The sequence below is a fragment of the Silene latifolia genome, chromosome 2 (assembly GCF_048544455.1).
Source record: "Silene latifolia isolate original U9 population chromosome 2, ASM4854445v1, whole genome shotgun sequence".
In the NCBI taxonomy this organism is placed as follows: domain Eukaryota; kingdom Viridiplantae; phylum Streptophyta; class Magnoliopsida; order Caryophyllales; family Caryophyllaceae; genus Silene; species Silene latifolia.
In genome coordinates this window covers 175,093,125-175,119,177 of record NC_133527.1, presented here as the reverse complement: position 1 = coordinate 175,119,177, position 26,053 = coordinate 175,093,125, and the positions used below count along the sequence as shown (strand labels likewise).

The following is a 26,053-nucleotide window of genomic DNA, read 5'->3' as shown; positions in this document are numbered from 1 at the left end:
GAAAACAAAAACAAATGAACACACACAAACACACACACAAAATTAAACAAAAAAATATACCTCCTGAAGCAGAGTGATCAGGTTGGCGGCATAATCCCTGGTACGATACATAGCAGCCAAGACACGGGCAGAAGAATCCTCTGCCTGATACTGGTAGTAAGGATCATCAACCATAAAAGCCCGGGCCTGGATTTGTTCCTTAGCAAACTGAACCTCATCCAGCCGAGCCCTAACCCCCCTGACCTCATGAACCCCTCTTGATGATTCATCTACTCTTTTCCTCTTCTCAGCACGACCACCCTCATCCACAACCTTCTCAGGGGACACCAACTGGACTTCCTGCACAGGCTCCTGAATCTGTACATTACTGTCACTCCCTGTTGCCTCACTGCTCTTAGACTTCTCCCCTGTGATTTAGGAAACCCCTGCCTTCACCAAGGACAAACCAAAACTAGCAATCCTAGCAGAAACCCTGGTAGCTGCACGACGAGGCTCTAAATCAGCAATATTAACACATATCCAAAGCAGGAATCAACAAAACAAAAGAAAGCAAAACTTACTCCCTGACGAAGAAGCCCCTGACGCTTTAGCACTTTTCACTGGTTTATAAGTACTCAATTTAGCCTTCTTGAAACAAGGCATAGGTGTTTGCCCCAGACAGGCAGGCCATGCCCTCTCCTCTTCAGGCAACGCCATAAAAGCTGCTATCTGGCCAGCCGACCCCTCAGCATTAGGATTATTCACCCAGTCATTTACTACAAGAAACAAAAGCAAGTAAGTAGATTTCCCAAAATATATCACTGTAAAAAAAAAATACAATAGAAAAGAAAGTTACCTCCTTCAACAGCCGGATAATTGAGATAATCCAGGTCAAGGGCAATTGAATCAGCCTTGATAAACATATAAGTTTGAGCCCATCCCTTATCATCTCCTGAATCAAAGTTAGTAATCAGATGAGCCATCTTTGACCTGACTCGAAGGTTGAACCGTCCAGTAGAATGACTCTTCAAGTGGTAGACATTCTTAAAGTCGTCTAGGGTGATAACCAACTTATGTTTAGAACACAACTGCTCAACTGAATGAACAATCTTCCAAACCATTGGCATAAGTTGAAATGGAGGAACCCTGATAGCCCTAATCACCTCACCCATAAGAGAAGAAAGAGGAAGCTGACATCCACCCCTGAATGCCCATTCAAAAATACAGAACCAGCCTGGACTACCCCAATTAGCCCGGACTGGACCACTCTCAGGGATCCAAACCTAAGCCTCACTAGGAATGAGGCCCCTACCTTTCAAATAATGCTCAAAGGTTGGTTTCAACTGATTGGCTTCGTGGAAAGAAGCTGCCAAAGCCTTAACAGGAGTATATTCAACCCCTTTATATGACATGAATAAAATCTCTGGGGCAGCAACCACCTCCACCACTTCATCCTCAGGGATGACATCTGAAACCTTCTCAACTTCAGCAGGAACCTTTTCAACCTCAGCAGGAACCTTTTCAACCTCAGCAGGAGCCTTGGAAGCAGCCGCCTTTCTTCTACCACCAACCATATTTTAGTTCTTGCTGAAAATTGATTTTTTGCAAAGAGAGAATTCTAGAAAGAGGAAGGAGAAATTTTGAGATTGGAATATGAAAGCAAGATGGGGCAAGGCAAAGTATTTATAACCGCAAAATCAAAACGGCTAGGAAAACAAGTGGTTGAGACTAATCATGACTCTCCTAGGGTTTTGTGAATCTACCCTATTTATGGCAATATAGCCGTTACAAGAAGCTGAATCAAACACGACTTCTAATCCGTTAAGAGATTCCTACACAGTTTTTTGCCTAGCCCAAATTTTTATCTCCTTATTCCTGGCCAGACCCAATAATGGAATAAGCAGATAATGGGCAATTGTTGGGCCCAGAATTATCCTGCCTGACCTGACAGAGGCCAGACAATGATCAAAACCAAGACTCAAGCAACGGATACCTGAAACTAGGCACTAACAGCATATGGACAGGCACCAAGCAGGAGAAAATACAAGACAAGCAATAACTAACCCTAGCCTGAAAGGAGATCACGTCAGACACAAGAAAAAAGTTGCACAAGCTAAGCATGCAATAACCAGGTTGTTTAAATATAATACCTACAAACAAGGAAGAGTAATTCAGAAGGAAAAGATAGAGGGAAGAGTCAAAGACAACGGCTAAAATGCTGTCAACTACCTCCGGGTAAATAGGGCACAAGCCCTATTTACCAGGAAACCCTAAACGGAAGAAAAGGAGGACTTTGGAAGCTAGTATAAATTGAAGTTAAGATAAAAACAGAAGGGACATCGAACACACTCTCATTCTCACTTCCACTCTTGTATTCTTAAGTAATATATTTACCTGTCACGCCTGATACATAAATACTCTGTCAGGCTATCTAAAATCATAGTAACAATCACTCCTGGCTTGGTGCCCGTGGTTTTTTCCCTTATTCCCAGGGTTTTTCTACGTATAAAATCTTTGTGTCTTCATTTGTCGTTTGTTTATTTACTTAGTAATACTAGTCAGGCAAGTTATTTGAGTTAGATCACCCCTCCTTAAATCCCCTGGCAGGGCTTTCTCATTCAGTAAAATCCCTGCCAAAACAATGATGGTTGCAGCAACATGGCCTGAAAAGGAGGCATGCATGTGCAAAGGATTCGGTTCCACCTTGTCAGGAGCCACACTCCAATGGTTCGTTAACCTTTCCAACAAGTCTATTTCCAGCTTCGTGGGGTTAGTAAACGTTTTTAATTAATAGTTCGCCAGCAGTCGCAAGCCAGAAAAATTATCCACTAATCTATACCGGATCGTCCAGAGTTTTGAGGAGTCCACCAGGGATTATCTCGCTAGATTCAATGTGGAAAAAATATATATCCCTAGGTGCGACCCTACAACAGTAGTCAATGCCTTCAAAAGGGGACTGCACCACGACTCAGATTTGTACAAGGATCAAGCACCCATGTGCCACCTTCGAGGAAGTCAAACAAATGGCAGAGGCTACTTATCGCCTAGAGGAGGATGAGGATAGGAGGGACTTGTACGGAACATAGTCATCCAGCAAAAAAATCACAACGGAGAAGAAGAACGAAAGAGCCAAACCCTACAGCAAGAACACAGTGAACAAAGTCTCAGGAGAAACAGAGAGCACCGAGGCTCCACCTAAGCTCAGCGAGTATGGGTTCACCACTGGACTTGCTGGGGTATTGAAGGCAATCAGGGAACTGGGGCAGAGGGCCAGGTGGCCCAAGAAGCCTACACCCAGGGAGAACGATAGAAGAGACGCCAGCAAAAGGTGTGATTACCACAACGATATTGGCCACAATACAGAAGATTGTGTAGTACTACGAAAGGAAGTGAAGCACCTCTACAGTGCTGGATGCTTGGATCATCTGCTCCCCAAGGGAGCGAAATCTGGAAAGGTCAATACTGCTGACCAGGCCCAACCATCCCCACCTCCACCTTACTCAAAGGTTGTGAGCGTCATCACAGGAGGATCGAAAATATTTGGTCTCACTTATTCAGCAGCAAAGCACCATGCAACCGAGACTAAAGGAGATAGACCAGAGTTCTCCCTCTGAGTCAGTAGACAGGATCTACCAGCAATATCCTTCGACAAGGCAGACATACCCGATGAGGCAGAACACCACCATGACGCCTTGATCATTACCCTTTCCATAGGGAACTGGCTCGTTAAAAAGATATTGGTAGATACAGGAAGCTTTGTGAACCTTATAATGCTGGAAACCTTGAAGAACATGGTATTCAGCGAGAAAGACCTGGTGCAGAACGCAGTACCCTTGGTAGGCTTCAGCGGAGAAACTAAACAATCCCTTGGAGAAATAGTGATTCCTACCTTTGCAGGGGGTATGAACAAACAGGTACGGTACTTGGTCATTGATGGTTCGTCAACTTATAACGTGATACTTGGCAGGCCTTGGATCCATGAAATGAAAGCGGTACCATCAACGTACCATCAGAGCCTGAAGTTCCCTACGCCCAAGGGGATACAGGAGATACGGTGCGATCAAACTATAGCTTGGGATTGCTACAAGAACGCTCTGAAACCCACCATAGCAATTACAGAAACTGTGCGTCCAGAGCGAGTATATCACACCTCCCTATGAGGAACTCGACGAAGTAGTCCTGGACCCACAGTTTCCAGCAAGAAAAATGCTGGTAGGAGCTGATTGTGCAGGTAACCTCCGTGAGCAGATAATTGAATTTCTACATACTAACATGGATTGTTTCGCCTGGTCCCATAGCGACATGATTGGAATAGATCCAAGTGTAATTACACACTGGTTAAACGTAGACCCCAGCTTTCCTCCAGTCTAGCAGAAAAGGCTGAAATTTTCTCCTGAAAGGAACGAGGTGATAAACCAGGAGGTAGATAATCTCCTGGCAGCAGGCAAGATCAGGGAAGTTAACTACCCAAAATGGCTCTCAAATGTTGTGGTTTTACCCAAGAAGAACAACAAGTGGAGAGTATGTGTTGATTTCACAGATCTTAACAAAGCTTGCCCAAAAGACCCGTTCCCCCTGCCGCACATTGATTCCATGGTAGACGCTATAGCAGGGCATGAGCTACTTACCTTCCTTGACGCCTGGAGCGGGTATAACCAGATAAAAATGGATCCTAAGGATCACGAGAAAACAGCCTTCAGATCCGACAGAGGCTTGTACTGCTACAATGTTATGCCCTTTGGCCTCAAGAATGCCGGTTCCACCTATCAGCGCCTGGTGAACAGAATGTTCAAGGAGGAGATATGGAGAACAATGGAAGTTTACATTGATGATATGGTAGTCAAATCTGAGAAGGCAGAACAACATATGTCCCACCTGGAAAATACCTTCTCGATCCTCAGAAAATACCATATGAAGTTGAACCCCCTGAAATGCACCTTTGGAGTCTCCTCGAGGAAATTCCTGGGGTACTTGGTAACGCAAAGAGGGATAGAGGCCACCACTGAGCAAATAAAAGCAGTACTCTAGTTAGAATCCCCTCAGAAGCCAAAGGACGTACAGAGGCTCACAGGACGGGTAGCAGCCCTAAACCGGTTCATATCAAGAACCTCAGACAGGTGCCGATTGTTCTATGACATCCTAAGGAAGAGCTAGAAGTTTGAATGGATGCAGGAGCATGAAAAGGCGTTTGGGGAGCTCAAGCAGTACTTAAGCACCCCTCCTCTTCTCTCCAAGCCAGAACAGGGAGAACCATTATACTTGTATCTGTCAGTAACAGAGGCGGTTGTGAGCGTTGTACTGGTACGAGAGCACGAAGGTATGCATAAACCAGTATACTACATAAGCAAGTCTTTGTTACCTGTAGAGACCAGGTATACATCTCTAGAAAAACTCGTTTTAGCACTTGTTACTGCTTCGTACAAATTGCGTCCCTATTTTGAGTAACATGCAATTTCAGTCGTGACCAACTACCCCCTGAGAACCATAATGAGGAAACCCAAACTGTCAGGGAGAATTGTTAAGTGGCCTGTCCATCTGAGTGGGTACAACCTGAAATTTGAACCCCGAACAGCCGTAAAGTCCTAAGCCCTAGCTGACTTTGTGTCAGACTTTAGTCCCACCCTTCAAGAACAAGCCGACAGTGAAATTTTGACCCTAAGTGAGGCTAAAGGGGAGCAGGTATGGGAATTACATGTTGATGGGGTATCCAACACGAAGGGGGCAGGGTAGGGCTGGTCCGGAAATTACCTAAGGGGGAACAAATAATATAGGCAGTACAATGTGAGTTCAAAGCAACGAATAACGAGGCTGAATACGAGTCCCTAATCTTAGGACTCCAATTAGCCTTAGAAATGCAAATCAACCACATCAAGGTGTGTAATGACTCCCAATTGATTGTTAACCACGTGAATAACGTGTACACGGCGAAAGATGCTAAAATGGTAGCCTATCTAGAAGTGGATAAGGGGCTCAAACTCCTCTTTGCCTCCTTCCACATCCAGCAGATACCAAGGGACCAGAATGTTGAAGCAAATGCTCTCGCCACCCTGGGAGCAGCTTTTACTCCAGGGGTAGTAGGCTCTATACCATTCATCCATGTCATGAAACCTGTCATACGCCAGAATGAACAACAAAACGCCAGTAAGGCTGCAACCACCCAGTGGACATACGAAGCAGGGATACTGTGTACTACCGCACCCCAGGAAGAAACTGATGATTGGCGCACGCCTTACATTGGTTGGCTACATGATGAGGTATTACCACCTGGCCAGAAAGACGCCAGGAGTTTCAAAATGAAATCCTCCAGATTCGTACTCATTGACGGTATCCTTTTTAGGAAGTCCTTGGCATGACCCTATCTGAGGTGCTTAAGCGCACATGAGGCACATGCAGTAATGTGTGATATCCATAGTGGTGATTGTGGAAATCACACAGGGGGTAGGAGCTTGTCCAATAAGATACTAAGGCAGGGTTACTTCTGGCCTACCATGAGGAAGGACGCCATAGATTACGTCAAAAAATGTGAAGAATGCCAAAGGCACGCCCCTGTCAGCCACCAGCCAGCAGAACATATACATCCGATCATCTCGCCTTGGCCTTTTATGAAATGGGGAATGGATAATGTGGGACCATTACCCCGTGCTTCTGGAAACAGGACGTACATGCTGGCAATGACGGACTACTTCTCTAAATGGATAGAGGCAGAAGCTTTCCTTCAGGTCCTGGAGTAGCATATGATATCTTTCATCAAGAGGAACATAGTCAGCAGATATGGCATCCCTTCAGAAATCATTTGTGACAACCGGTCACAATTCATATATAACAGAACGGAAGACTACTGCACCAGGTGGAACATCAAACTGTTTAAATCTACTCCTAGGAATCCACAGTCCAACGGTCAGACAGAATCCAGCAACAAGATACTCATGAACAACCTGAAAGAATGTTGGAGGAGATAGGAGCCAACTTGGCCGATGAGCTTCCCTTCGTGCTGTGGTCTGATAGAACCACCCCCAAAGTGACAACAGGTCAAACACCAGTCAGTCTGGTATATGGGACCGAGGAAATTATTCCCTCTAGGGTCCAAATACCAACGTATTGGTATGTCAATGCCACCGAAGAGAGGAACCAGGTAGAAATGGCCGGCAGCTTGGATACCATCGATGAGCCAAGAACCAGCGCCCAAATCAGGATGACAGCCTACAAGCAGACAACAGCCATGAGCTACAACAAAAACGTACGACTGAGAACGCTGTAGGTAGGGGACCTGGTACTCATGAAGGTATTCCCAAACACCAAGAATCAGAGTGCAGGAAAATTTGCCTACAACTGGGAAGCCCCCTACCGCATAGAAGGCATCATGGGTAATGGGGCATACAAGTTGGAGACCATGGATAGGGAAGCTGTCCCTAGATCCTGGAACATCATTCACCTTAAAAACGTATTATGTCTGAGGTTCCAGGTGCAGGACCCAGAAGTTCCACCTTCACTAGGTACATCCCAAGACCCTTAAATCCTAGCATTCAGTACTCCAGAAACCTTGGAACATGAACTAACTTGCTAAAAGTGTCCTTGATTAAGCAGCTATCGCTTGAAGGGGATCAACCCCAGAAGCCACTTGCTGGAGCTACAGCTCACTCTCTCATAAGCGGGAACAACTAAGTCAACAGGCAAGGTCTTTCGTTCAGTACGCACATCCTAAGTCTCCTGAATTCAGCGGGTACTACTAAGGAAATGACAACTTACAACGTATCTTTCAAATCCTTTGAGTCAAAACCCTTTTTCTTATTTTCTCTTGGTGTCAACCTCAGAAGGTGTCACAAGGAACAAAATGTGGAAGCAGCGTACTTAGTATTTCAAAAGGCCAAAACGAAACTCTATTTCTTTTAAGTTGTTGTAAAACTCTAGGGGAACACACTTTGTGCTCCCTAAACTATTTTGGATTTATGAAAATGCTTCCATTTTTTATCATTGTTTTTGGATTGAATCTGGATACGGTAAGTTGAATATTAAGGCAATGTCCTAGTAGGCTAACTGATGAACATGAACTAGCAAAATTATCCCTCATGCAGGAAGTACCCAATGTGCGCGTGGTCGAAACAGAGGGATTCGAGCATCCTGATGGACAGAAAGCTCCCTGAACCACCATAGACACCTCAACAAGTACGAAGCCGGCACACAAACAGAAAGAACAAAAAAATTGCTAGCAAAACAACAGAAGGAACAAAACGAAAATTTCATAAACACCCCTTAGCAGGGGGAACTTGAAAAGCAAAGTATTTTTGCCCCTCCTACGAGGCAAAAACAAAAGTACTAAAAGATGCCCAAAACTACCAGGTACCAAGAGTTGGATTACAATGGGCCACCATACAGGGTGCCCAACAAAACATCAAGATAAAAAATTAAAATGCCTAAACTAGGCAGCAGCAGTAGAACCCGGGGTGGCACCAGCAGGAACATCTATATGGATGTTGGGCTCCACAGCAGCCTCTCCTCCAGATGGATCTTCCCCTCGGGCAACGAGGGCTTCCTCCCTGACCTCCTCGACCAACGCAACAGCTGGTGGTTCAGTCCTAGCACTGGTATCTCCTTCGTCACCACCCAGCAAGTCATTGATGAGGCTGAAGTCCGGCTTGACTGGATATGCAGCATGAAACAGCCGTTCCCCCTCAGCGAGGTCCCAGTTGAAGTGCACACCCTCCTCGAACTCCTTAATATATTTGATCTTTGTTTCCCAGGCGGAAACCAATGTAGAGATCAAGAGCAGGTGCTTCAGCAGCTCCACCTCCTTGCGAGCCTCTTCCATACGCCCTTCTGCTACCTTCCTCTCAGCATCCAGCTGTTTCTGAGCAGCTGCCTTCTCCTCAGCCAGCTTCTTTTGGGCAACCACCCTCTCCCTTCTAGCCAGCGCCAGATCTGCCTCCACCTTCCCCATGTTGATATTAAGGTTGTTCACCTCCCCAATCAATTTGACAACCTCTCTGCGCAGGAACATGCCGTCCTGCAAAACCTGCTAGAGGAGCAGTTAGCAGCACGAACAAAATAAACCAGTAAAACGTAAAGGGAATTAGAAAGGTACCTGCAGGGCGCGCCCAGGAGCTTCATCTAGCACAGCAGGGAGGGGAGTATTTCCAAAGAATGGGCAGCAGCCGGAAGCAGGAAATGTTCCACGTGAGACTAGAGAGGTACCCCACTGGAGCCATACCCCTTGGGAAGTCGGATTACGGTGGAAGTATTGGGCAAGAGTGGCCTAGGAGCCACTACAGCCAGAGGAGCAACCTCGATAGGGACATGCGTGCTAACCGGCTCCATTTCAGCAGGGAGCGATGGCCTCTTCCTGGGAGAAGGACCAGATGAGGCAGAAGCAACTTGCTTCCTCTTTCTATCCAGCAGCGAGAGAGAGGAAACAAGAGTATTCCCTAGTACAGGAACATAGTCAGAACATAAACGCAAATGGCCATATAGCAAGAACGAAAACCCATAGAAAACAAAGTCTTACCAGACGACACCTGGAATTCGGCAGCTGGGGGTTCTTGCTGACTGTTGGAGGTATCAACTTCCTCTTCTTCTTCTTCTTCTCCCTCATCCCATCCTTCATTAATGTCAAGAGGCTTGGAGGCAGATGCGCCAACAGGGGAAGAAATTACAACGGGGTAAGAATGAGTTGCAACAGGGAGAGCAAATAAACGGCTAATCACGCTGTGATCTCTTGAGGGAACTGGCTGCTTCAAACCTGCAGCAGTACACCAGTAAGAACATTAAGATAAAACAAAAACAACAGACACCCAGATTAGACCTCTAATGGTCAGACTCGGCGGATAAGAATGCAAGTGGGCTGATGTCACGCTACGACATCACCACTACATGCAGCGTCCAGGAGGGAAGCAACTCCCAGCATCCATCAAGCGAGAACAGAACCTGGCAGTTGCTTGGGGGTAATTGTATGGGTAAAAATACCCTCTCATTCTCATCATGACGTGGCAACTCGCGATTGGATAAATTAAAGGCATACGGACCAATAACAAGGCAGCAGGCTGCTGGACGCAAGGAAGAACAAGGGGGGATGAACCTGGACATTCAAGTAATACAAAGGCCACGTTTGAATTAAGTAACAAACAGTCAGCAGGAACATTAAAATGCTCAGCAGGAACGTTAAAATGGTCAGCAGAAACATTACAGAGATCAGCAGGAGCTTAGACAAAGTCAGCAACCACTTCCTATTTCATAGGAAGTGGAACATATGGTTGAGAGTTTTTAGGAAGCGCGTGCAACTACCCTAAAAAAGGCTATAAAAGAGTAGCAAACTCAAGACATTCGGGATATCTCATTCATAATCAACTTCACTCGAAGAAATATCACTCATCACCTACAACAATCAACATCATCAACACACTTAGAATTTTATACATCGTTCATATCATTAATACTTAGTCATTTGGAGGTCATTATTGTACCTCCTGATCGTTCCAGCTAGGTTCACCCTCGAATACTATTGCTACCAGTGGATCATTGGCGGGATACCATTCCCCCCGCGGTTTTTCCCACATTTTTGAGTTTCCCGCGTCACCATTTTGCTTGTGTCGTTTGTTTCTCTTTCTTACTAGATGTTTACTTCCGTTCTCGCTATGTTCTTTCTACTGATCTACTTACGTCTTTAATATCGTATTTTAATTAGAATAGCCGCATTGACTCACAAATCTTTAGTAGGTAAAGTCTTACCAAGACAATTAGTACTTAATAAATTTTGCTAGATTTCGAGATAACAAAGCTTTAGAGGCTATTTAATGCTTAGAATCAAGTACGTATCAAGAGACCATAAGGGATTAGGATATTTCATTTTTTTTCTAGAATTATTTGACACCCGAATTTGAACTTCGAAACACCTATTCGATAATGTTATAACTTGTTTTAAAATAATTAAGATCATTAACCCGTACGAAGTACGGGTTTTCAAACTAGTTAACATTCAACTGGGTTGCTCGTTTTCTTAAAACTTATTGTTATTATCCCTCTTGTCGTTTGCTCAACCAGTTGTAATTCCTCGCATAAAAAATTCAAAAATAATACGGTAAACTAATCGTTTTCGAGTTAATTCTAAGTGTGATCATTAACTAGACCCAATCAAATCTATAAAACATTATTAAAAGGCTAGCCTAAAAAAGCCACGTAGACAATGCCACATAGGATGAAAAAAAGCCACGTAAGCAATAACAATGTGACTTGGCAAACTAATATGATATGGATTATCAATTTATTATTATATTGCATTAATTTAATTCACTTATTTCCTATAAAAATCCATCCATATTCCATTAACTTTAAACTTAATTAACTTAAAATAAAAACTACAATAAAAAACTACGCATTAACTATAAGCTAAAAATTTCGAGATATTTCATATGGAGTAGTATTATATGTATTCGAAATAAAAAAAACCGAATACATGAAATTAAGAACGAAGAAGAATAAATGAAGTTGAAAACAAAAAAAAATTGTATCTATACAATACAGTTAAAAGGCTACTTTAAAACTGTCACATTCTTAAAAGTACAAAAAAATTAAAAAAATATTAATTGCAAACACAAAAAATAAATTAATACAAACTCTTTATTTTCCTCTCATAAATTTGGTTATTAATCTACTTATTTATTTAACCTTTAATTTCTTTTATTTAGTAGGATGGTTTTTTTGGTTTTCTCACACCATCATTATAATTTGTAGTTATCATAATTTTTTTTACCTCCCTTTCAATTCACAAAATCGTTCATCTTCCCTCGAATAAATTGTTGAAATTAATCAATAATTAATAACAAAAAGTTTCCTACATAACTATTATAACAATCCTAATTTTCATTTTTATTTAAAAAGTTGGTAGATAAAGTATACATACATAGATAATTAAATGAATTCTTTCGCTTTAAGGGTAGCTTAGAACATTCAATTTCATTTCACATGACATTTTCACACCCCATTAATTCTTATTCATTTTTGACATGCATGGAATAATAATTGAATTTATAAAACTATAATCTATAATTAATAAGTAAGGCAAAGTATCTACCATTATTTGAATGTCATATTTTAAATTTCATAAGATAATTTCTAAACCACTCTTATGCAAAGTGAATTTTGTAAAAATAAAATAAAATAATAATAAAGCAAATTTTTTACATTCCATTTCTCTTTTGCTCCATATTTATGTCTATATTAAATTTCATAATAATGAGAAAAATCTATAACTCAATAATCTAGATATAAAATATATAAATCTAATTAAAAGGCAAGTAAAACTAACTATCATCATTTACATGTCATATTTTAATTACATAAGAAGACAACATCTTAAATCAATCTCATGTAAAGTGGATCTTGTAAAAAAATAAATTATAATAATAATAATAATCAAGCAAAACTTATACATTCCATTTTTCTTTATTCCTTATTAATGTTTATATTAAATTTCATAATAATGAACAATGATGCTCAAAAGTCATGAACCTTGATTCATATTTATACCTATATTAATTTTGATAATAATGAAAAAAGGATGCTCAAAAGTCATAAAACGCATCCTATATTCTTTATATATTTTTGATGGAAGACAAAATTTATAAGCCAAAATTTTTCTTATCTCTATCGTCAGTAGAACTAAATGTATTACTAAACTTTCTTATCATTCTATTAACATCAAGCCAAGTGTATTAAGGTTTTAAAATTATTAACTAATTTATTTACTTTTTATGTAAGTTCCATAGGGTTGTGAAATGTTCATCACATTTTCAATTTCATCGTTTGTGTTTGTTTTGTTCTCATTTAGGAGCTATCAAGATTTGTGGTGTTGAGATATTCAAAGGTAATATACTTACATCTCTACGACTTCATTCTCATTCCTTTTTTCTTTCACTATTTAAGACGAAACTTAAGTTAACAACGATAATATTGCATAAAACAAATTTCACTATTTTGTTGGTTAATTCAAACTAATTACTGAGTTACTTTTTTTTTTATTATAGAGTCGATTCATTAGAAAAAAAAAAAAAAACTATATGGAGAAGTAAAATACTAGGATAGCTTAAATAACTATATATTGGAGACTAACTACAAAATGGACGACATCAACGTTATCGTCAACGTGAATGACTAATAGTTTTTTTTTTTTTTTTTTTTCAAATGTATATTTTATTTTGGTATTTGTTTTTTTTTTCATCATTTACCTTCGAAAAAATAGCAATATTCACTTACTTTGGCTTATTTAATTTATCGACTTTGATCTTTATGTTAACATGTAAATGCCCGTAATCTTAGTACGCAATCAATGATGACTTATTCATAAGGTGAGTTTACTATATGTTTTGATATTTTATAAAATTTCAATTACTAAAAACACTAGAAACATCACACTCAAAACAAAACATCCCGTGAATTTCACGGGCCACAAAACTAGTTGATGTTTAAAAAGGCCAAACTCAGATTTAAATTATAATTTTGGGTCAAGTGGAACGGGCCAACCTGCACTTTATATGCTCTAAGTTTGGTCTTTTACTAAAATGACCATTTTTCTTAAGGTATTTACCAAACTAACCATTCTCAAATTTTAATTCTTATTTTAACCATTTTTGAAACTTTAAAAATATAATTAATCTTGACAATGGCTAGTTTGGGAAATAAATTTGGTAAAAAATTAGACATTAGACAATATTAAAATTAATTGATTTTCCATGATGAATAAGTAAATACTCTCTCCATTAAACTTCCCACTACCACCTTCTATTTTATACACTATTCAATATTCACAATTAGATATTCAATTTCAATTCTTTTCAATACATAAGTAGAAATATATTCATATGAGATCTTGTTTAATTCGTCTTTACGAGTACATTTAAAATATCTAACTTTTATATTTTTTTGCAAATACATAGCTAACGATATTTAACGCGTAAAAGACGCGTTGATAAATGTGAAAAAAAAGTGATAGTATAAAGTTGAATGGATGGACTATAAATAAAACTGCGTCAAAAAAACATTTTTGTCCTAACATTGCACATGAGTCGTTTGACCCGTCCGCATTTGACTTGACTTCGGACTTTTTTGTCCTAACATTGCACATGAGTCATTTGACCCGTTCGCATCTGACTTGACTTCGGACTTGTTTGATATGTCTAGCAATGAGATATCCTTTTGCACATGATGTTCTATCTCACCATAATCTTCTACTCCCTCCATTCAACTCAACATTACAAGTTTCTATTTTGTATACTATTCACAAGTGAACATTCAATCTTGATTTTCTCTCGATACATAAGTGAAAATATATTCATGTGGGATCTTATTTGATTCGTCTTTAGAAGTACATTAAGAAGATCTAACTTTTATAATTTTTGCAAATACATAGCTAAAGATATTAACCGCGTAAAACATGCGTTGTCAAACGTGAAAAAGCAAAGTTGTAATGTGGAGTTGAATGGAGGGAGTACTCAATATGTGTTGTTCATGATTGCTGTCCCTTTGCACATGCTTTGATGTCAACCCCCAAAAACTTCTGTTTACCTTTATTTTTAGCACAAATAGTCAAAAACCTAAGTAATAGAAGATGATTAATTATTTGATGACAAATGGAGTTAATTGAATGAAAATGATCAAATTATTTATTAAAATACTCCTAAAATAAGGTGTCGTTTGGTTGCATGCAGGAATCTTCATTGCCTTGGAAGTAGGAAGTGAAAGATCACATGAATTTAGAATTCATGTGAATTAGAAAATGTTGTTTGGTTGCATATAAGAATTGCAATTCATGTAGGCATTCCCACTTACCTAGGGGGGTCTAGGTAAGCAACTTCCTCCATTATGCAGGAATTAGAATTCATGGGAAATTCCAATTCATGTAAATTGAGGTAACCAAACAAGTTACCCATTGTGCAATTCACATGAATTGTACTTTCTATGTTTTTTGGTGGGTAACCAAACGACCCCTAATGATCGGTCTTCCAGTAATCCTTATCTTAATCACCATACCAATGTACCATATTAGACAAAAGTCCATTGATAATTCTCCTCCGACCTTCCCCAAAAAGCTAAACACTAAGTTCACGGAATTGATTTGATGAAGTCCATGTCAATCTCATCTATGCCAGTTTTCTATCAGCTTGTGTTATTTGTGGCGGTATCGGTTGTCGGGGCCTTGGATAACATAAAATACTCAAACAACACATTTGGGTTACCCTTCAACAGCACATACTACGACATCTTTACGGTGGTGGAGCCGGCGATAATAAGCAATAATGCTCTCCAAATATCCCCTGACTATTCCGGTAAATATAGCCTGGAGAGTCGTTCCGGCCGCGTCCTCTTCAACCAGCCTTACATCTTATGGAAACACGACAACGACTCCAGAGTCGTCTTCGCATCTTTTAATACTAGTTTCCTATTAAATTTTTTTCATCCAGAAAACTTTGACGGTAGTCGTGTTACGGCAGGCGAGGGTCTCGCCTTTGTTATCGCACCAGACCTCGACGTACCTCCTTCCAGCTTCGGCCAGTTCCTTGGCCTCACCAATGCTAGCTCTGATGGTGAAGCCTCCAACAAGCTTTTCGCTGTCGAGTTTGATACCTACAAGAATGGCGACTTTGATCCCGATTCTAACCACATTGCTGTCTAATCTAACTGTTGAGGCCGCAGGGATGGAATTAAGAGTAAACATGATTTCTTGGCTGAGCTTACTATTATCAACAGATTGCGCCATCGCAATCTCGTTAAGTTATTAGGATGGTGCCATCACAATGGAATGCTTTTTCTGGTGTACGAGTACATGCCGAATGGAAGCCTAGACAAGCACATCTTCTGTGAGAAAACGCAGACTCCTTTAAGCTGGGAACTTCGATACAAGGCCTTAACAAGGGTGACATCTGCTTTACACTACCTCCATTGTAAGTATGATGAAAAGGTCATTCATCGGGATCTCAAGGCCAGCAATATCTTGCTTGACAACAACTTCAATGCCCGCCTAGGTGATTTTGGGCTTGCTCAGGCTGTGGACCATGAGAAGACCTCTTATGCTGATCTTGAGGGCGGAGGGGTGCATGGTACACTAGGGTACATTGCTCCAGAGTGTTTCCACACCGGTAAGGCCACATTGAATATATCCCTTAGCGACGAGACGAGCCTTGTATTTGTGGATGGTGTTGTCGGGATTGTATTTAATCCGAAATATCCACTTACATCCAATGATATTGCGGTCACAGGTGGATTTGGGAGGGACAAGGGACCAAGTATTATTGCGAGTAAGGGCATTATATTCGTCAAGCATGGCTTGAGGCCAATGGGGAATGGTGAGTGCTTGTTTGACAGTTGTAGGTAAGTAATGTGGGGAGGAGAGAATGGAGGTCTTGGCATATTTAGGGTTAGGTTTTATAATGTTGTTTTGGAGACGGGTAGTGACAGTTCGAGTAGGTGGAGGGGGTGGTGGTGAAGGTGCGGACTGATGGTGTGAAGAGGTAGGGGTCGTGATGGGAGGGTCAGTAGAGTTGGTGGTGGAGTTTGGAGTAGGAGAAGCAGGGGAGGAAGTGTTGGGAATTGGTGATGCAGGGGTCGAGGGAGAGGACTGTGGTGAGGGAGGTGCATTGTCAGGCATGAGAGGGGGTATGACAGGCAGAGGAAGAGGACACCAGGCAGCAGCGGTGTAATCAGTTGCAGGAGAGAGTTGTGTGAGACGGGTGTATGGGTAGTCGGATTCAATGAATTTTACATGACGAGAGGTGTACACACGGTTAGTGACGGGATCTAGGCAGTGATACGTGCTTTGTGTGGCAGAGTAACCAACAAAAATGCATGGTTTGGAGCGAGACTCGAGTTTGTGATGAGTGTATGGTCGAAGCCATGGGTAACAAAGGCACCCGAAGCTTCGAAGTTTCAGGTAATTAGGTGATTTTTGGAAGAGTTTAAGGTAGGGTGAGGCGTGTGAGAGGGTTGGGGTTGGGAGTCGATTGATTAAATATGTAGCTGTTGAGAAGGCATGTGGCCAAAAAGTAAGAGGGAGTTGGGCGTGAGACAGGAGTGCGAGTCCAGTTTCGACTATATGTCGATGGCACCTCTCAGCGTACCCGTTGTGTTCCGGAGTATGGGGTGGTGATGTGAGGTGGGATATACCGTGATTAGAAAGGGACGGAGTTAGCTCTAGATACTCACCCCCGTTGTTAGAGAAAAATTGAATGATGGGATGGTTGAAGTATTTTTCAACAAGTGCTTTGAAGCGATGGAAGACATCGAATGTGTCGGATTTATTTTTGAGGGGATAAAGCCATATATATTTAGTATAGTGATCGACAAAAATTACGTAATATTTGAAATTGTCATAGGATAGAACAGGTGATGTCCATACGTCAGAAAAGATCAATTCGAGAGGTGCAGTGGTGCGTAAGGATGACTCGGAAAATAATAACTTGTGACTTTTATTAATATCGCACGCATTACAATTTGAATGACTAGTAGTAGGAATGTTTAAAGAAAATTGAGTACATAAATAGGAAACAATGGTGCTTGAGGGGTGGCCAAGCTTGTGGTGCCAAGCAAGTGAAGACGATAGGTGACTGGAGTGTGCTTGAGGAGGCGGAGGATACCATAGATAGATGCCATATTCAAGCCGTCCTTGAAGAAGTACTTGGGATGTTTTGATGTCCTTTATAAGAAAAGAAGAGTGTAAGAATTCAATACGAGCATTATTGTCAAGACAAAACTTGGAAACGGAAAGTATGTTACGAGCGATACGAGGAACATATAAAACATTAGATAATTGTAAAGTAGTGTTAGAAATAGAGAGTTGAAAAGAAACTATGTTGGAGATAGGTAGAGATGAACCATCACCGATGATGACATCGTCAGAGCCATCATACGGGCTGTGAAGATAAATGTTTTTGAGATCATGAGTGATATGGTGACTAGCACCACTATCTACGATCCAAGGGCGAGTGGAGGGAGGAGGAGCTGCTGCCGTGTGAGCCTGTGGGGGAGTGGGGTTGCGGTAGTTGGAGCGAGGTGAAGGATTTTCGAAAGACGGGAGTGTAACATTAGGGAAGTCGCGTTTAAATTTGCGACAGATGGAGAGATAGTGTCCAATATGTTTACAATATTGGCAACGTCCTTTTAATGGGGCAGGGGTCTCCTCATTGGGTTGGTGATGCGTGTATTTTATATAAGGTTTTTACCTCATTTTTACACGCATTTCTGTACTATTTTGTGTAGCCTCTAGCTACAAATACCCCCGAATAGTCTACTTTGGTCCGTCTTGTGTAAATTGCAGGTATAGACCGAAGAGGAGATAAATCGAGCCCAAACTCGTCCCTTTTTGCATACATTTATGGAGAACAAGGAGCCGGAGCTTGGAATCTATCACTTTGAAGACGCGTGAGCTGATTTCGGAAGGTGTCATAGTGCCTAAACGTGCCAATGTAGCTCGATCGAGTACTTTTTACTCGAGCGAATGCTTTATTTATGGGAATTTCACTCGATCGAGTTTTATTATCACTCGATCGAGAAGGCCTATATAAGGAGTTACTCGATCAAATGGTTTTTCCATTCGATCGAGGGGATTTGCTGCATAGTCACTCGATCGAGTATTTTCAAACCACTCGATCGAGTGGTTTTACCGTGTAATTGTGTTTTTCCGCCTATTTTCGTATGGACTTTTGTAATTAGGCTTTTGGATTAGGTTTAGGGAGAGATTTCGTGTGCTACTTTAGGGAGTAGATTGCGTAACTCTTCCACACCTCTTCTTCCACACACAGACTTCCTTCACTGTTTTTACTCTTTTTCTATTCTACAACTCGAATTCGGAATTTGTAATCGGTATTATTTTCTACTTTAAATCCATAATCTTAGTTTACCTTATTGCTATTACTTATTTTTCTTCTCTTATTTCTGCAATTGCTTATTTGAATCTCTCTTGTTTATTTTACCATGTTTAATTCATATTATCTATGCAATATTATTGTTGATTCGATGATGGCGTGTAGCTAATTCCACTTTGGTTAAGACTAGGGAATCCATGATTATAAAGGAATATTAATTGAATTATTAGGTTAATGCTTGTGTAGTCTCTGTTGTTAATTATCGCTTCTATTAATTGTTTCTGTCTGATTGAGTCGACGCAATTAGGCATTTTATCGTAGTAAACCTTGACCTGGACCGGAATGTTGGAAAAGGTGAGACTCGTAGCGAATATTAGGGCATCGTAGTGAGGGCAGAAGCTAAGCTATCTGTACTTTAGGGCGAATTGAGACCGGAAGAAGATATTCACTGCCCCATAGACCATACTTGCATTGACCTGAGACCTAGATTGCTTGACTGAATGATCATGGTGAACCGACTGTCTTAGCTGCTTTCTCCTTATTTGCTTGATCTTTATTTTCTTACCTTTTTCTCTTCCTTAATCTCTTAGTTTAGAACAAACAATTTAAAACCCCCAATTTGGTTACCGCGACGGACTTAGTAAAGCTGACATTTTCCCATCTCCCTGTGGAGATCGACCCGACTTCCCTAGCTATATTAGTTAGAGCTAGTGGTTATTTTTGATAGGTACACGACTAACCTGTCAAATTTTGGCGCCGTTGCCGGGGAGGTGGTGCAAATTTGTTGCTTTATTTAGGTTTATCTTTCGCCTCAAGGAATTTATTCCTTGAGACTGATCTCATTTTTTTGCAAAGTTTTTGATTAGTTTGCAGGATATATGTTCTAGAAAGAGAACATTGTCATACCTGCTCCAGTCTGTAAATTCTATCTGCCAGGATGCCGAATATAGCCAGCCATTCAGAGCCTAATGTGGATTCCCATCCAAAAGGTTTCTTACTACCCAATACTGAATCAGGAACGTTTGGAATACACCCATCCTACATACAGCTGGTCGAGAGAAATCTCTTCGGGGGGTACCTGAAGATGATCCGTGCAGGCACATAGAGCTATTTACAGAGTATTGCTCTACCATTCCTCTTGCTGTTGGGGTGACACAAGACAAAGTGAAGGGAGTTCTCTTTCCCTTTTCTTTAGCTGATGATGCCCGGGAATGGTTGAGGGATTTAGATAGGAAAGCAGCCGGTGTAACCGACAGGAGTTCTCTTGCTTTGGCCTTTTACAGGCGATATTTTCCACCGCAGCGCACTAATGCGTTGAGAGCTCAGATTAATTCATTTGAGCAATTTCCCACTGAAGACTTGGATGGGGCTTGGGCTAGGTTCAAGAAGCTCGTCCGTTCTGTGCCTCATCACGGTTTCAAGCATTGGTTCCTATGTACCCAATTTTACAACAGGTTATATCGAAATCAAAGAGCTATCCTTGATAGTGTAGCTAAGGGGAGATTCACGAAAAATGTGGAGGATGATCAAGGGTGGCGTCTTATTGAGGAGATGCCCATTCATGTTGCCGAATATGGAAATCCCCGAGGAAGTGGGCAAGTTAACGAATTGGTAGCAGCTGAAGTGGAAAGTCCTAGCAAAAGTCTAGGTAGTGTGGAGATTACGGAGGCTATAGGTAAGCATGTACAAGTTTGTGCAATTACTGAACATGTGGAGATATGCGGTAGATGCGGCATGGAGGGGCATGACCCCATTGATTGTATGGCAAGAATAGAGCGCGTCCTTGCTTATCAGAAATACAAGCAAGGAGTTCCTTTTTCTCAATTATATGAAGAAATGACAAATGTTTCTACTCCTTCTACGCCAGCGCCGCAGCCAGACCCCCCTTCTACGAACGGGGAAATTGCCGAATTGAAGTCCTTGATGTTGAACTTAACACAACAGTTTGGGGAGAAATGCAACAAGAATGATACCGTTATCATGGAGTTAAGAGAACAAGTCGCGTAGTTAACACTCGCGAAAGACCAAGCTAACCATCCACCGACATGTGACCCAGTTAACGCCATCAATCTCCGAAGTGGCCTTGCTTATGAGGGGCCAAAAATGCCAAAAGACGGGGTTGTGACAGCTGATAATGCCCCGGAAGAAGAGCTGGACGAGTATACGGACGATATCCTTGCTGTATATTGTCCTGGCACTCGATCGAGTGCAAATACTACTCGATCGTGTGAAATTTTCCATCTAGATGGTCGATCGAGTATAAATACTACTCGATCGAGTAGTGCTCAATTTGAAGAACCCGATCGACCAATAAATTCTTCTTGATCGAACAGTTTAGCAGATAAAGTCACTCGATCGAGTGAAAATTATACTCGATCGAGTGAGCCAGAAATCCAAGAGCTCGATCGAGTGGTTCAAACAGCTCGATCGAGTAATTTCCAAGATAAAATCACTCGATCGAGTGAAAAAAGAAATCGATCGAGTGCCAGAGCCAGCGGAGATCCTATTTTGACATCTAATTCCGCTACTGTGTCATCTTCCCCTGTTGTGAAGACGTCACGTGCTGATAAAGGTAAAGAGAAAGTCGCGGGTCCACTCGTTGCTACCAGAGTACCCTTCCCAAGTCGTCTGAAGGACGCGAAGGTCGAGCGACAGTACGGTAAGTTTGTGGACGTTGTCAGGAACCTCCAGGTAACTGTCCCTTTTACCGAACTTATTACCCAGGTACCTACTTACGCTAAATTCATGAAAGATATTGTGACGCGTAAGAGAGAGCTAAGTGAATTTGAGACCGTTTCATTTTTGGAAGAGTCTAGTAATTTACTTTTAAATAAGGCTCCACCTAAAATGAAGGACCCGGGTAGTTTCTCTATTACCTGTATTATAGGTAATGAGGTAATTGATAAGGCTCTTTGTGGTTTAGGAGCCAGTGTCAGTGTCATGCCCATATCTATCTGCAAAAAATTGAATATAGGTCATCTTAAATTGACTAACATTACCGTGCAGATGGCTGATAGATATGTTAGGCGACCTTTAGGTGTGTTAGAAGACGTGCCTGTGAAAATAGGCAAGTTCTTTATACCAGTAGATTTTATTGTTTTAGACATAGCTGAGGACACCCGGACCCCGATTATATTAGGAAGACCGTTCCTTTGTACAGCTGGGGCTATTATTGATGTCAAACAAGGGCGTTTGACTCTTTCAGTAGGGGATGATGCGATTACTTTTAGTCTGCCTAGCACTTTGGCTCGGCCAATGATAGAGGATACATGCTATTCTGTTGATATTATTGATGAATCTCTTTATGACTTCTGGTCCGGTTCCTTTACAAGGGACGCACTAGAGGCTCTTATGCTTTTGGATGAGTGTGCAGATAACCCAGATGACGATGACGCTGTGTTGGATTTTCTTAAAGATGATTTAGATGAGCGTGAACTCACCGACGCTGAGGGAGAGCAAGTGGAACAAATGATCAGTACCCTTTGCTCCATTGAGGTAAAGGTGCCTGAGCGTAAGCCTCTTCCCTCTCATCTAAAATATGTTTTCTTAGATGATACTGAGCAATATCCAGTCATTGTTAGTGTTAAGCTTGATAATGAATAGCTGACTTCCTTGTTAGCTGTGCTTAAGAAAAACAGGAAAGCTTTGGGTTATTCCTTGGACGATATCAAGGGGATTAGTCCCGACATTTGTATGCACAGGATAGAGCTGGTGGAAGATCACAAACCTTGCAGACAGGGTCAGCGCCGGCTAAATCAGAAGATGCAAGATGTTGTGATGGCTGAGGTAATAAAGCTGCTCGACGCAGGTATTATCTATTCTGTTGGTCATTCTAAGTGGGTGAGTCCAGTGCAGGTGGTCCCTAAGAAAGGAGGGACTATCGTGGTTAGGAATGACAAAGATGAGTTAATACCCACTAGAGTAGTGACTGGTTGGCGGATGTGTATAGATTACAGACAGCTGAATGTCGCCACCAAGAAAGATCACTTTCCCCTTCCCTTTATTGATCAGATGCTAGAAAGGTTAGCTTCTCATAAGTTTTTATGCTATTTAGACGGGTATTTAGGGTTCTTTCAGATCCCTATCCACCAAGATGATCAAGCTAAGACTACTTTTACTTATCCTCAAGGCGTGTTTGCTTATCGCAGCATGCCTTTTGGTTTATGTAATGCCCCCGCCACCTTCCAAAGGTGCATGATGGGGATATTTTCAGAGTATATTGAGTCTATCATGGAAGTTTTCATGGACGATTTCAGTGTTTATGGAAGTGATTTTTCTAACTTTCAGTCTAACCTTGATAAAGTGTTACAGCACTGCATTGAGGTTAATCTCGTGCTTAACTGGGAGAAGTGCCATTTCATGGTCAACGAGGGAGTTGTCTTAAGGCACTTAGTTTTTGATAGGGGAATAGAAGTTGATAAAGCAAAAGTGAAAGTGATTCAGCAATTACCTTCTCCTGTTAATGTTAAAGGAGTAAGAAGCTTCCTTGGTCACACCGGCTTCTATCGCCGGTTTATCAAGGATTTCTCAAAAATTGCTGAACCACTTACACAACTGCTGCTTAAGGATGCCCCTTTTGTGTTTACTGACGAGTGTCTTTCTACTTTTAACAGGACAAAGGAAGCTTTGGTATCTGCGCCGATCATACAGCCTCTCGTCTGGGATTTGCTGTTCGAGATAATGTGTGATGCCAGTGAGTATGTATTAGGAGCAGTGCTAGGCCAAAGGAAATACAAAGATTTAAATGCAATCTACTATGTGAGCCGAACTCTGGATGAGGCTCAAGCGAAGTACACCACCACTGAAAAAGAGCTGCTAGATGTAGTTTATGCCTTAGAGAAATTTCGTTCTTATTTGATTGGGTCAGAAGTTACTGTTTTTACTGACCATGCAGCTCTGAGGCACCTCCTTGCTAAGAAGGAGGCTAAACCACGGCTATTGAGATGGATACTTCTTTTTCAGGAGTTTGATTTGCAGATAAAAGATAAGAAAGGGGCTGAGAATGTTGTAGCTGATCATCTGTCGCGACAAGAGGGGGAAGATTCTTTACCTATTGATGAGTCTTTTCCTGATGATTCTTTATTTGCCATATTGTCTTCTATTGTTAACCAAGAACTTTGGTACGCTGATATAGCTAATTACGTTGTCAGTGGCAAGCTGCCGCCTGACCTTTCTCATCAGCAGAGGAAGCGTTTTTTGTATAACGCTAAGCAGTATTTTTGGGACGATCCTTATTTTTTTAAGGAATGTGCAGACGGTCTCTACAGACGGTGTATTCCGCAGTGGGAGACCAAAGTAGTCCTGGAAGGCTGTTACTCCTCTTCCTATGGTGGTCACCACGGTCCATCGCGCACCGTGGCTAAGGTACTTCAGTCTGGTTTTTACTGGCCTTCTTTGTTTGCTGATGCTAAGGCTTTTGTTTCAGCTTGTGATACCTGCCAATGATCAGGGAACATTTAAAAGAGACATGAGATGCCACAAAAAGGTATCTTATAGGTTGAGGTTTTCGATGTCTGGGGCATTGATTTCCAAGGACCGTTCCCATCTAGTAAAGGTAACAGGTATATTTTAGTAGCTGTCGATTATGTGTCGAAGTGGGTAGAGGCAATCGCCTCACCCCATTGCGATGCCAAGACCGTGATTAAAATGTTCCAAAAGGTCATATTTCCCCGATTTGGTGTACCTAGGGTCGTCATTGGTGATGGGGGAATGCACTTTAAAGAGAAGAAACTAACTTCCATTCTGTCTAAGGTTGGTGTTCAACACCGGCGTGGTTTGGGGTATCATCCCCAAACCAGTGGTCAGGTTGAGGTCTCTAATCGCAAGATTAAAGAGATCTTGCCTAAGGTAGTTTCTAAATCACGGAAGGACTGGAGTCTTAAATTAGAAGGCACATTATGGGCCTACAGAACTGCCTTTAAGACACCGATTGGTGCATCACCTTATAGGTTAGTTTATGGGAAATCATGTCATTTACCTGTTGAGTTGGAATATAAGGCATGGTGGGCAATTCATGAGCTTAACTTTGATCCTAAGTTGTGTGGTCAGAATCGTCTTTTGCAACTAGATGAATTGGAAGAGTTTAGGCTTAATGCCTATGACAGCTCGCGCATTTACAAGGAAAAGACGAAGAGATGTCATGACAAAAGAATTCTACATCGACAATTTCATGTCGGGCAGAAGGTGCTGCTGTTTAATGCCCGACTGCGATTATTTCCTGGCAAGCTGAAGTCCAGGTGGAGTGGTCCTTACGCGGTGACAGCTGTTACTAAATTTGGATCCGTCGAACTAGAGAGTCCCGAAGGAAATCGGTTCAAGGTGAATGGGCAATATGTGAAGCATTTTCACGAAGCAAATGAAGCAGACAATCGTGTTGAAGTCTTGTACTTCGACGAGCTTGCCGCGCCAGTTAATTGATGCCAGAAAGGTCGTGCGGGACCTCTTAAACCTGCGCTTTCCGGGAGGCAACCCGGACTGTTTTTTTGTATTTTTGTGGAACTATTTCTTTGCCTTTAGCTTTTTGTTGAACTTTAAACGTTAAACTATGCGTCTTTTTTATTTCCCTTGCTTCTTATACGTGTTTTGCAGGTGCAGAAACTCGATCGAGTAGTTTTTCTACTCGATCGAGCACTTTTGCTTTGATAATCAATCGATCGAGTAACATCTATACTCGATCGACAAGCTGCAAATCCACGACTACTCGATCGAGTAATACTTTCACTCGATCGAGCATTTCTGACACCATTCCACTCGATCGAGCTATTCCAAGCCACTCGATCGAGCTGTTTCATCTTCAAGATGCTACTTTTCGTCTGTTGAGCTACTGCTTGACTTCTTATGACCTCCCATGTTCATGGTCGGTTTGGGGAGGTTCCTTTTCATGATGTCTTGTAAGTATTCCGACCCCTGCTTTCCTTTTCTCCTTAGTTTGCATTTCTTTCACTATTTTTGGTACAATGAGGGCATTGTACGGTTTGGTTTGGGGAGGTATGCATCCATATCTGTGTCTGCATGTTTTCTTGCATTTCCGTTTGCACGTTTATTTACTTCCGCATGCATTGTCGTTCTTAAATTCAAAAAATCACATAAATTTCAAAAAATTTCACGTTTAATTGAGCCGGAACGTTTGAACTTTGACGCTACATTGAATCCCTACCTTAGCCCTGCATATTCTTGACATTTAGTTGGCATGATAATGTGTATAATTTACGAGTTTTTGTTTCTCTCTTATC

The 26,053-nt window shown here is 41.5% G+C and overlaps 2 protein-coding genes across 2 annotated transcripts in view; both read left to right on the top strand.

Annotated features, from left to right (window-relative positions):
- The first annotated feature begins 6,374 nt into the window (after window positions 1–6,374).
- Window positions 6,375–7,237, top strand: LOC141641672 (uncharacterized). Its single transcript, XM_074450326.1, has 2 exons — window positions 6,375–6,698; window positions 6,860–7,237. Exons 1-2 carry the CDS (start codon window positions 6,375–6,377, stop codon window positions 7,235–7,237), a joined length of 702 nt encoding a protein of 233 aa, XP_074306427.1.
- Window positions 7,238–15,091: 7,854 nt separating this feature from the next.
- The window catches only part of LOC141641671 (putative L-type lectin-domain containing receptor kinase S.5), a 71,036-nt gene continuing 60,074 nt past the window's right edge, over window positions 15,092–26,053 (top strand). The window contains exons 1-3 of the mRNA XM_074450325.1: window positions 15,092–15,290; window positions 15,426–15,579; window positions 15,658–16,118. Coding sequence (XP_074306426.1) covers window positions 15,092–15,290; window positions 15,426–15,579; window positions 15,658–16,118 — 814 coding nt within the window. The remainder of the gene's footprint in view (window positions 15,291–15,425; window positions 15,580–15,657; window positions 16,119–26,053) is intronic.

What these genes read in the sequence shown, in the direction of transcription:
- LOC141641672 (XM_074450326.1), top strand. Translation starts at nt 6,375, where the DNA reads ATGTGTGATATCCATAGTGGTGATTGTGGAAATCACACAGGGGGTAGG. An exon ending in AGGCAGAAGCTTTCCTTCAG is followed by an intron (nt 6,699 to 6,859) that starts GTCCTGGAGTAG and finishes ATCTACTCCTAG; the next exon opens with GAATCCACAGTCCAACGGTC.